Source organism: Leucoraja erinacea, unplaced genomic scaffold, assembly GCF_028641065.1.
Source record: "Leucoraja erinacea ecotype New England unplaced genomic scaffold, Leri_hhj_1 Leri_79S, whole genome shotgun sequence".
Lineage (NCBI taxonomy): Eukaryota > Metazoa > Chordata > Chondrichthyes > Rajiformes > Rajidae > Leucoraja > Leucoraja erinaceus.
In genome coordinates this window covers 154,517-167,008 of record NW_026576729.1, presented here as the reverse complement: position 1 = coordinate 167,008, position 12,492 = coordinate 154,517, and the positions used below count along the sequence as shown (strand labels likewise).

General features: G+C 48.0%; 1 protein-coding gene across 3 annotated transcripts in view; it reads left to right on the top strand.

The window, feature by feature from the left end:
• LOC129694793 (disintegrin and metalloproteinase domain-containing protein 19-like) overlaps positions 1 to 12,492 on the top strand; it is a 118,162-nt gene that overhangs the window by 77,085 nt on the left and 28,585 nt on the right. For 2 of the 3 annotated variants that reach the window (XR_008723043.1, XM_055631555.1), the window contains exons 11-12: positions 502 to 546; positions 10,257 to 10,340. Coding sequence is in view for 1 of the 3 variants with exons in the window: in XM_055631555.1 (XP_055487530.1) it covers positions 502 to 546; positions 10,257 to 10,340 (129 nt within the window). In the remaining 2 variants the exon portion in view is untranslated. The remainder of the gene's footprint in view (positions 1 to 501; positions 547 to 10,256; positions 10,341 to 12,492) is intronic. The other variant, XR_008723044.1, reaches the window with a different exon arrangement.

Sequence of the window (12,492 nt, the reverse complement as noted above, 5' to 3'; positions counted from 1 at the left end):
TGCCCAACTTGCCCATGTCAACCGACTTGCCTCACCTACACAAAGACCTGCAGATGCTGGATTACACCAAAGATGGTCACAAAGTGCTGGAGGTAGTCAGCGGATCAGGGAGCATCTCTGGAGAAATAGAATAGGTGACGTTTCGGGTCGAGACCATTCTTGTCCCTCAGATATTTATGACACTTGCTCCTTCCTGATACAACAATGCTCTAGAATATCAGTGTAACCTTCTCTTCACATCCCAGCCTCTACATCCTTCTCCATGGACAATATTCCATTACTATTACACATTTGAATCATTATTTTCCTCTTGATCACTATCATTAAATGTTCTATTTTCAGATATTTATGCACTTTGTTTTTGATTATTTCCATGATATGAGCTGAAAAGTGTGTACCTCCCTTTAAGAAGGGAACATAAGTTACTATTTACTGAGCTTATATTTTAATGTACTGTAACATATTCTCCATGCTTTTCATCCCTTTTACTTTTCACTGCAGTCAAATTTGGAAACGGCAAGTCTTTCAGCTCTGTCAATAAACTAGGTAAGGTTCAGATATATCTATTGTGACCAGTAACTGCACCTCAGAGCCAGTCGTCCTTTCAGTCTGAGCTGTCAGACCCTGGCCTAGCTGGTGGCCAGACACGCATTTTCCTTCATTACTAATCCTGGTTCATCAAGCCAGTCTGCAGATACTGGCCCTTGATGCTGTACAAAACTGGCCACGGTCTTGCAACAGGGACAAATCCTGCAAAATAATTCAAAAGCTCCAGCTCCAAAGTGAAGGCTGCCTTGATCAGAATTCAAATTCAGAATCAGAATCACACTTTATTTGCCAAGTATGTTTTGCAACATACGAGGAATTTCAATGGCCAGGTCAGTCATACAATTAAAAGCACGGATCAGTCAAAAACACATTTTAACATGAACATCCACCACAGTGACTCCTACACATTCCTCACTGTGATGGAAGGCAAAATAAAGTTCAAGTCCTTCCCTTAATTCTTCCTCGGTCGTGGGCCTCGAGCCCCCGTTGACGGGACGATCTTGACTCCCGTAGCTGGCGGCGTTTGAGCCCTCCGCGTCGAGGCCATCTGCTCCCGCAATCGGGGGGATGTCAGCTCCCCCGCGCCGGGCGATCGAACCTCGCGTGGGGGAAGGTCGAACCTTCCACAACGTTGGAGCTTCCCAACTATCAAAGAGGTTATTTAATACCAAACTACAGACATGCACTACTCTTTTTGATCATTGTTGTCATTACCAGTCTGTACAGTTGAAATAATTAGCTATTTGGCGCAGGGGCGGATAACCCGGGGGGGGGGGGACCAGAGGGGACACGTCCCCCCCATGTTTTTGAGAGGTGGGGGACATCCCCTCCAAGTTTTTGTAATCCAATTTCAAAATCCGGTGTAATCTCCGCTTTCCGCGAGACAGTGGGGGTGGGACTGATGATCGAGGGTGCCGATTGGACGAGAGAGACGTCGGTCAGCAGGCAATGGGGGTGGGACATGATGGTTCAGCGCGATGATTGGAGGAGGGAGGAGGGACTGAGGATAGAGTGCGGTGATTGGAGGAGGGAGACGTGGCACAGACCTGCACTTCATCCGCAGCCTGGATCGATACCGGCTGGGTCTCCGCCCCCCCCCCCCCCCCCTGGCGTGGGTGGCCAGAGAGGTCGGCAGCAAAGATCCTCTGCTATAGGATCTGCTATAGGATCTTTGGTCGGGAGTCAGACGGGCGCAGTGCCCCCAGGCCCACAGCCAGCGCAGAGAAGCAGCGCTAAATCCAGCTCAACTCTGCCTGTCCCGCCAGATGAGCCTACAGCCCTTCCTGGACTTGCGGGAAATATGGCCAGCACGGAGAAGCAGCACTGGTGTCCCATCAGTCCAGACAGGGCTGTAGTTAACCCGGTGTGATAGGCAGAGTTGAGCTGCATTTAGCGCTGGATTGAGCCTCCTGAGGCTCGCACGCGTGTGTGTGAGTGTGCGCATGCGCGCGTGGCCGCCAAAAAATTGTGTCCCCCGGTCCCCTCCATATTTTGATAGCGAGTTCCGCTCTTGATTCGGCGCCATTTACAACAATACGCATTCCCTTTGTGATTTGTGTTTAGAAGAAGACTATTCTGGCTATTTCTGGAAGGTTACTCTGTTCCACCCTGCTGGATTTCAGATGGGTGAGATCTTCAAACAGTATTTCTCCTCTGTTTTTACCGTGGAGAAAGACATGAAGACCAAGGAACTTGGGACAGTTAATGGCATTGTCTTGAGAGCAATCAATATTACGGTCGAGGAGGTGCTGCTGATGGTCCTACGTGTATGAAGGTAGAGAAATCTCCCAGGCCTGTTCAGATATATTCAAGGACACTGGGGAAACTAAATCAAAAATTGCAGGTGCCCTGGTTGAGAGTTACGGGTGAGGTGCCCGAAGCCTTTAGGGTGGTGAATATTGTGCCTCTATTTAAGAAGGGTTCCAAGGAAAAGCCTGGGAAGTATAGGCCAGTCAGTCTAACATCTGTGCTCTGAATGTATTACTGAAATTACCAGAGAGTATTGTGAGGGATAAGATATACATGTACGTAGTTAGATGGACAAGGGCCTATTAGGGATAGTCAATGTGGTTTTATATGTGGGAAATTGTATCTCACGAATGGGATTGAGTTTTTTGAAGATATTTGACCTTGATATGGGAAAAGATGTAGACGTGGTATATAAGGATTTCAGCGGCTTTTTGTCAAGGTACTGCATGGAAGGTTAGATTGCATGGGATCCATTGCGAGCTTGCCAACTGGATGAAAATTTTGCTTCATGGAAGGAAGCAGAGGGTGATGGTGGAAGGTTGATTTTCGGACTTGAAGCCAGTGACTAGTGGTATTAGGATTCAGTGCTGGAGAAGAACGTACAAGACATGATTGGTAAGTTTGCAGATGGCACTAAAGCGGGTAGTATTGTAGATAGTGAAGATGGTTGTCAAAAATTGTAGCAGGTGTTTGATAGGTTGAGCAGGTGGGCTGAAGAATGGGGTGATGGAATTAGCAAAAGGGATTGAAAATTTTGCTTCATGAAGGAAGCAGAGGGTGATGGTGTGGAAGGTTGATTTTCGGACTTGAAGCCAGTATACAGTAAAGTGTAGGTGTGTTGTATTTTTGATAGGTTGAAAGGGTGATGGAATTTTATACAGTAAAGTGTAGGGTGTTGTATTTTGGAAAGTCTGACCAGGGCAGGACCTACACAGTGAACGGTAGGGCTCTTGGGAATGTTGTGGAGCAGAGGGATCTAGGGGTGCAGGTACATAGTTCCTTGAAGATTACGTCACAGGTAGATAGGGTGGTTAAGAAGGTTTTTGGCACATTGTCCTTCGGCAGTATAAGTATAGAACTTGGGAGGTCATGTTATGGTTGTACAGGAATTGCTGAGGCCACATGCAGAGTATTGTAGGTGGACACAAATGCTGGAGAAACTCAGCGGGTACTCTTCTTCAGACTGAAGAAGGGTTTCGACCCGAAACATTGCCTATTTCCTTCGCTCTATAGATGCTGCCTCACTCGCTGAGTTTCTCCAGCATTTTTGTCTACCGTTGATTTTTCAGCATCTGTAGTTCCTTCTTAAACATTCCGAGTAATGTGTTCAGTTTTGGTCACCCTGTTATAGGAAATATGTTGTTAAACTGGAAAGGGTGCAGAGACTTGCGAGGATATTGCTAGGACTCGAGGGCCTGAGCTATAGGGAGAGGTTGAACAGGGTAGGACTTTATTACTTGGAGTGCTGGCGAATGAGCGATGATCCCGAAGATCAGGATAGGTTTAGATAGGGTAGATGCAGTCTTCTACCCAGAGAAGGGGAGTCAAGATCCAGAGGACATAGGTTTATGGTGAAGGAGAAAATGTTAATAGGAACAGAAGGGTGGTGCATGTCAGAGGAGGTAGTTGAGGCAGCTACTATCACAAGGTTTAAAAAACATTTGGACAGGTACATTGATAGGACATGTTTGGTGGGACATGGTCCAAACACAGGTAGGATTAGTATAGACGGGGCCTGTTGGTTAACATAGGCATGTTACTCTGAAGGGCTTGTTTCCATGCTGTATAACTATGAGTCCAATCTACCCAGTCACCATGGGTCCCATGTGCCTCAAGTAAGTAATGTGTTGATAAATGAGTAACCTGTTTTGGCAACACAATAACAATGTGCTGTGGAGGCTGAAAATCCAGATTGAAAACAGGAAGATCGGGATTTTTCTGCTGGTCGGGCAGCATCCGTGGAGAAAAAAAGCTCTGACCTTTTTGTAGAATCCATGAATATTCTGTTAATTTGCAGCTTTTTTGTATTACCAACCATTCCAGATGAAGTCATTGATTTCCAGACTGAAACAACCCATGTTCTTCTCGAACAGTTCTCCGGGCAACAATTCAATGTCTGTTCAAAAGGGTTAGGATGGCCGTGATTCTGTGTAATCTGAATGGTTATGAATTGACATAGTTCACATGGCTATGGAGGCATATGGATTAGTCATGCAGAACGGAAACGCCATTTGGATGAGCATGCACATGCAGATCAAGATGCCCCATCCACACTAGTTCACCCACCCCTTGTTTGGCTGATATTCATCTGAATTTTTCCTATCCATGTACCCATCCAAATATCTTTTACATTTTATGATAGTATCTGCCTCAACTACCTCCTCTGGCAGCTCGTTCCATATATCCGAAAAAGTAGCAGCTTAAATCTTTCCCCTCTCACATGAAATCTAAGTTCTCTGGTTCTTGATTCCCCTACTCTGGGTAAAAGATTGTGTGCATCTACCTATCTAGTCTCCTCATGATCTCATACACCTCTGTAAGACCACCCTTCATCCTCATATCAAAACAATCTAAAGGGCCTGTTCCTGTGCTGTACTGTTGTGTGAATATAAGGACTATATATGGGTCTGTGAGATGTGACAAAGGACCAGTGGAGAAGAGCCAGAGAGGCAATTCATGTCAAGTTTGGGGGAATGTGTGATGCACAGGGAGTTGTAAAGAGCGGGAACGGAGTGGCAGTGGAAATACAAGAGAGGTGCCGCGCATGGTGTGATGTCACAAACGAGGCAGAGAAAGTGCCTGAGTTTGAGTTGATCTATCGTAATTAACTACATTCATAGAAACATAGAAATTAGGTGCAGGAGTAGGCCATTCGGCCCTTCAAGCCTGCACCGCCATTCAATATGATCATGGCTGACATTCATGCAACAATTTAATAAATATCAACTAAATAAGATAAATAATTAAATTAAAATGAACTAATTTACAAGAGGACAGTTACGTCTTGCTGCAGAGCTTCCAATCCATTTTTGTCCAAGAGCCGTTCATCTGTGCTAAATGCCTCCAGGTAAAGGAAGTTTGGCTGTGTGGAGGAGTTGAGCAGCGATAGTCTAAAGGGCCTGTCCCACTTACGTGTCCTTGGCATGCTAATTACGCGACCTCGTGACATCATTTGAAGATGGAAGCAAAATGCTGGAGTAACACAGCGGGACCGGCATCATCTCTGGAGAGAAGGAATGGATGATGTTTCATGTGGAGACTCTTCTTCAGTCTAAAAGAAGGGTCTTGACCCGAAATGTCACCCATTGCTTCTCTCCAGAGATGCTGCCGGTTCCGCTGAGTTACTCCAGCATTTTATGTCTATCTTCAATTTTCTTGGCCCTGCTCTGGGAGTAGAAGTAGGGGCGGATCCGGCTCCGCAACGGCCGTGAGCCCCAGGCCGAGCTCGGCGATCGTTTGCCTGCTTCTTCTGCTGTTGTAGGCGAGACGTTGCGTCGCGCCAGGGTCTTGGGCCTGTCCCACTTTGGCTGTCAGTTCCGCGACAGGCCGTTGGCGCGCGAAGATTTCATTCGCTACAAAAATTTCGGAGCCCCGCGCGATGTCGCGCACAACTGCATAACCTCCGCGTTTCTCAGTGGGACTGGCCCCGCGCGGCCATATGATGCCCGTGCGCCTCAACGCGACTACGAGGTCGCGTAATTTGCGTGCCAAGGACACGTAAGTGGGACAGGCCCTTAACTCTAAGGGATGAAATACAAGAGAAACTAAAGGGAGGCAACAGTCAAAGCTAACAATCTGGACAAATAAAAGCCTCCAGGCTGTTTACTTAGCTAAAGCTTGCAGTTTCAGGTAACAAGATAGATAAAGTGGGGACCTCCCTTTGTAATTGATGTCAGCTAAGTTCAGTTGTTGGGACCAGAGCTCTTTGAGCGGCTACAAATGAGGCCGAGAACCGACAGCGTGGGTTCACACAACAAATCCCAGAGGAGGGGCTTTGGAGAGTGTATGTTGCAGTGAGTGGAGAGATTGGTGAGTAGCAATAAGCCAGTCCTTTTACCTTCATTAATACTTTCATTCACTAAGGTCGGGTGTGCTTAAAGTGGAATTAAACTCCTTGTGGAATTTACTTCCTTAATTTAGTGTACAAAGATAATGCAAGGGTGTCCACGGCTGGAGAACCAGTCCCATGGAATGTTCCTCCTCAATATGTGGGAGATCAAAGAGATTTCCCTTGTCCCTGGTGACCACATGTGATTTGTGTGTCCTGCTTCAACTCCTGACTAATGTACTGTACATCTGGAGCTGAAGATGGTCTCACTGAGGATCATCCATGGTGCTGAGGACATTGTGGATGGCATGTAGAGTGAGCTAGTCGCCCTGTAAACAATGGGTAGAAATGCAGTGGGTGCCCACCAGGGATCAGTGGGCACAGGCGGGTGGTGCAGGAGACCCCTGTGGCCGTCCCTCTGTTAGACAGGTAGACCATGTTGGATACGTTGGGGGGCAGCCTCTTTGGGATGGGAAGAAACGGGCATGTTTGTGGCACTGAGACTAGCTCAGCTGCACAATGAGCGAGGACAAAGATCAGCAGAGCTGCAGTAAATAAGGGCTCAATTGTAAAGGGAGCAGTTGGGTCAACAAGGCCCTTGAATTCTGTGTTTAAGAGGGAACTGCAGATGCTGGAGAATCGAAGGTTACACAAAAAAGCTGGAGAAACTCAGCGGGTGCAGCAGCATCTATGGAGCGAAGGAAATAGGCAACGTTTCGGGCCGAAACCCTTCTTCAGACTGATCGGGGGCGGGGGTGGGTGGGGACAAGAAAGGGAAAAGGAGGAGGAGCCCGAAGGCTGAGGAAGGGGAGGAGACAGCAGGGGGGCTGAGGAAGGGGAGGAGACAGCAAGGACTAACAAACCTTGTCCTGGAATAGTCCTTGCTGTCTCCTCCCCTTCCTCAGCCCCCCTGCTGTCTCCTCCCATCCCCCAGCCTTCGGGCTCCTCCTCCTTTTCTCTTTCTTGTCCCCACCCACCCGATCAGTCTGAAGAAGGGTTTCGTCCCGAAACGTTGCCCATTCCCTTCACTCTGTATATGGTGCTGAACCCGCCGCGTTTTTCCAGCTTTTTTGTGTAACCTTGAATTCTGTGTTGTCCTCCTGGTGACAGGTACATGAATATCTCAAAGCGGTTGCCGTACATTCTCATCAGTGAAGATAAACAGTCAGTGGTTGTAATACCAGGCTGAGGAATTTGATTTGCAAATTGGTTAAGTGGCGAATTGGGCAATTTATCAGCCAATATAAGCAAGGTTTCCTGTCGGGCAGCGGTCTTGTTGAGGGAAGTGTCTTGTGAGAAAAGTGCAAGTCTTTGGCTCGAGAGTCTTCGGCGAGGAGACTGAGGAGAGGAGACTACGCCAAAGGTTGGAGAGAATGAGATGTGGGGAAGACATGATGGTTAAGATGATTCAGTGTGATGCTTGCAGAATGTGGGAGGTCAGGGACACTGATGGAGCCTCTGGCTGCTACGACTGTGGCAAGTGTGTCCAGCTTCAGCTCCTAAAGGACCGTTTTGGTGCGCTGGATGACCTCAGGATCACCCAGGAAAACGAGTTTCCTGGACAGGACCTATAGTGAGGTTGTCACACCAAGGATACAGGAAGAGCGAAGGTGTGTGACTGTGAGAAAGGGGAGTAACCGTGGAGTGCAGGAGACCCAGTGGCTGTGCCTAATGAAAACAGGTACGCCCTCTTGGGAGCTGTTGGGGCAGACGACGCTTCCAGACCGAGCGGCAGACAGTTCGGTGGCTCCAATCCTAGCGATGAGACTCGACTGGCGAGACCGACGTCGGGCAGAGCTATAGTGGTGGGTGACTCCATTGTCCGAGATGTGGACAGGAGATTCTCTGGCGGCAGGCGAGACTCAAGGATGGTCTGTTGCCTCCTTGGTGCCAGGGTTCAAGATATCACAAACCGACTTCAGAACATCCTCGAGAGGGAAGGTGAACAGCCGGCAGTAGTTGTGCACGTAGGCACAAACGACATAGGGAAGAAGAGGAAGGAGATTCTCCAACATGAGTTCAGAGAGTTGGGAAGAAGACTGAAAAGCAGGACTTCTAGGGTGGCTATCTCTGGATTGCTTCCAGTACCTCGTGCTAGTGAGGACAGGAACAGAGTGATAGGGGATCTGAATGTGTGGCTGAGGGGCTGGTGCAAGGAGCAAGGATTTAGATTTATAGACCACTGGGATCTCTTCTGGGGTAGGGGTGACCTGTACAAAAGGGACGGGTTACACCTTAACTGGAGGGGGACTGATGTTCAGGCAGGCAGGTTTGCTAGGGCTACACGTGTGGGTTTAAACTAAATAGTGCGGGGCAGAGATTGACAAATTGGAAGTATATTGGGTCTGAGGAAGGGTTTTGGCCCGAAACGTTGCCTATTTCCTTCGCTCCAAAGATGCTGCTGCACCCGCTGAGTTTCTCCAGCACTTTTGTCTACCTTCGATTTTCCAAAATCTACAGTTCCTTCTTAAACACAGGGAATTATAGACCAGTTAGCCTGACATTGGTGGTGGGGAAGATGCTGGAGTCAATCATAAAAGATGAAATAGCGGCACATTTGGATAGCAGTAGCAGGATTGGTCCGAGTCAGCATGGATTTATGAAGGGGAAATCATGCTTGACTAATCTTCTGGAATTTTTTGAGGATATAACAAGAAAAATGGACAAGGAAGAGCCAGTGGATGTAGTGTATCTGGACTGTCAAAAAGCATTTGATAAGGTCCCATATAGGAGATTAGTGAGAAAAGGTAGGGCACATGGTATTGGGGGTAGAGTGCTGACATGGATAGAAAATTGGTTGGCAGACAGGAAACAAAGAGTAGGGTTTAAAGGGCCCTTTCAGAATGGCAGGCAGTTACTTGTGGGGTACCACAAGGCTCGGTGCTGGGACTGCAGCTTTTTACAATGTACATCAATGATTTAGATGAAGGGATTACGTAACATTAGCAAATTTGCAGATGACACAAAGCTGGGTGGCAGTGTGAACTGTTAAGAGGATGCTATGAGGATGCAGGGTGACTTGGACAGGTTGGGTTAGTGGGCAAATGCATGGCCGATGTAGTTTAATGCGGATAAATGTAAGGTTATCCACTTTGGTGGCAAAAACAGGAAGGCAGATTATTATCTAAACAGAATCAAGTTGGGAAAAGAGGAAGTACAATGTGATCTGGGGTTCCTTGTTCATCAGTCACTGAAAGTCAGCAGGCAGTGAAGAAAGCAAATGGTATGTTGGCCTTTATAACAAGATGAATTTAATATAGGAGCAAAGAGGTCCTTCTGCAGTTGAACAGAGCCGTAGTGAGACCACACCTGGAGTATTGTTTAAGAAGGAATTGCAGATGCTGGAAATATCGAAGGTAGACAAAAATGCTGGAGAAACTCAGCGGGTGAGGCAGCATCTATGGAGCGATGGAATAGGTGACGTTTCGGGTCGAGACCCTTCGCTCCATAGATGCTGTTCTTGTTATTGAGGGAATTAACCTTGTGAACCTACGCTGCACTCCCTCAATAACAAGAATGTCCTTCCTCAAATTGGGATACTAAAACTGCACACAATACTCCAGGGTAGACAAAAATGCTGGAGAAACTCAGCGGGTGAGGCAGCATCTATGGAGCGAAGGGTCTCGACCCGAAACGTCACCTATTCCATCCACACACTTGCACCCGAGTAATCAACTCGAGACTGCATCGATCATTCTTTAACCTCCACAGAAGCTCACTGACCATAACTGGCTGTCCTCAATGAAATGGATGAAAAGTTGGTAGATGTACAAGGTGGTTACCACAATTCAATGCTATCAGAATCTACTCTGCAGAAAAGGTAGTGAGTGACCACTGATTGACCAGCTGCAGTGACCACTCTAATGGTCTGCTTGCGATGGTCCTTCATTGATAATGTGTGCTTTTTCAGTTCCCGCAGGATCAAGGTCTGACCAGGATGAGGATACCCGAAAGGCTGATACTACAGACATAATGGTCTCTTGTGCGCACACAGGTAAGAAACTGCAATATCCGCCTAACTTTGCTTATAGACGATACGTGCAGGAGTAGGGCATTCGGCCCTTCCAGCAAGCACCGTCATTCAATGTGATTCAATTGAATCAAGCTAATCACTCATTCCTCTAATCAACTACCTCCATAAGAACGTCAGATGGAGAAGTAGTATTAGACCATTCTTGGCCTGTGCCTCCTCTGCCATTCTGAGACGATGTCTGCATGGGCAAAGGGCCTGTTTCCATGCAGTATGATTTGGTCTGATCCTTTATCTCAGCAACACTCATTCCTTCCGTGATCAGTTATTCCCAGATTCCAATAACATTCAAAAATCAATTTATCTCAGCCATGAATATTCTTCCAAAGCGATGCATTCCAAATGTTCCATTCTCTCGATGATGGAAGCTATTCTCCTCTCATTGTAGATGACTTATATTGGTACTGTCACCCCTTGGTTCTGAACACCCCTGCCAAGGGGGAAAAAATCATGAAAATTAAAAGGAATATAGATTGTGGAAATCTGAAATAAAATAGAAAATACTGGAATCACTCAACTGGTCAGGCAGCATCACTGGAAAGAGAAACAGTGATTGCTTCAGAGTGATAAAGTGATTCAGCACGGAAACAGGTGTTTGCTTCAACTCACACAGGCAGATGGATGAGATCAGTTCAGCTTGGCATCATGCTCCACTAGGGGCGCTGCCCTGGCAGCAGCCTCTACCTACAGCCTGTCTGTCATTTCCATCTTTTTTATTATTTTTAGTTAGTCCAAAGTCTGTTTTAGGGGGAAACTTTTACTTTTCTATGTGGGGGAGGGGGGCAGGGTAAGGGGGAAACCGTCTCCCAGTCTCTTCCTGGCGGGGACGTGACTATTTCTCCGAGTCGCGTCCTCGCCCCCCACCTCGCGGCCTACCAGCTGGATCGGAGCGGCCTTTCCTGCCGGGGACCGGGAACCGGACCAGGGCTGCTACAACGGCGGCGCAGCGCTGGAGTCAACGCGGAGCGGGCGATGCCTACCTGGGTCGCCGTTTGGACCTCCGGAGCGCTGGGCCGTTGCTCCAACATCGTGGAGCTCTGGTGCGGAGAGCTTCCAACGCGGGCGGCGCTGAACAACACCGAGGAGTCCTGGGGCGCCTTGCAGAGGGCCTACAGCAGCAGTCTCCACCCGGCGCGGCCTGCGGACTTTGGAAGCCGCCGACTCCGGTAGGAGGGGGCCGACTCTGGTGTCCACGCCGCTGAGGACGTCCCGCAGCCCCGACGTCGGACTTGTATCATCCCGGCGAGCGGTCCTGGACATCGGGCCGCCCGTAGCTGCAACTGCGGAGGGCTTGGGGAGACCCTGACCACGGGGAACAGTGGGAAGAGACTGACTTTGGTGCCTTCCCACACAGTTGGAAACTTTGGTTCTGCTGTGTGGGGATGTTTTGTGTGAATTCTATAGTGTGTTGAGTCCTGTTTATTTTTATTGTATGGCTGTATGGGAATTCATTTCACTGTGCCATCTGGCACACGTGACAATTAAATTCATCTTGTATCTTGTATCTTGTATCTTGTTCACACAGACATTGTTGGCTGAAAGACCTGTTCTTTCTTCATGCATGCTGTCCAAGATGCCCAATCTAAGCTAGCCCCGTTTGCCATGTTTGGCCTATCTCCCTCTAAACCTTTCCTATCCATGTGCCTGTCTTTTAAATGCTGCAATAGTACCTGCCTCACTGCAGTACCTCCTCTGGCAGCTCATTCCATACATCCATCACACTCTGTGTAAAAGTTGCCCCTCAGTAAATCTTTCCCCACTTCTCTTAAACCTGTGTCCCCCGGTTCTTCTTGATTCCCCTACTTTGTGTAAAAGATTCTGTGTATTTATCCTATCTATTTCCCGCATGATTGTATGCAAGTCTACAAGACCAAGGAGGAGGACATGGAGGACTGTGAGATCAGTGTGGAGAACACTAATATGCAGTGGCGGTTTGATATTCAGGAGGAGGAGGTTTTGGGGCTCTTGAAGATCATTAAGATAGATGAATGCCCAGGACCTGGGGATATCTGCATCTTCGCGAGCCACAGGCGAGGTCCCAGAGGACAGGAGAGTAGCTAATAGACAATAGACAATAGTAGGCCATTCGGCCCTTCGAGCCAGCACCGCCATTTAA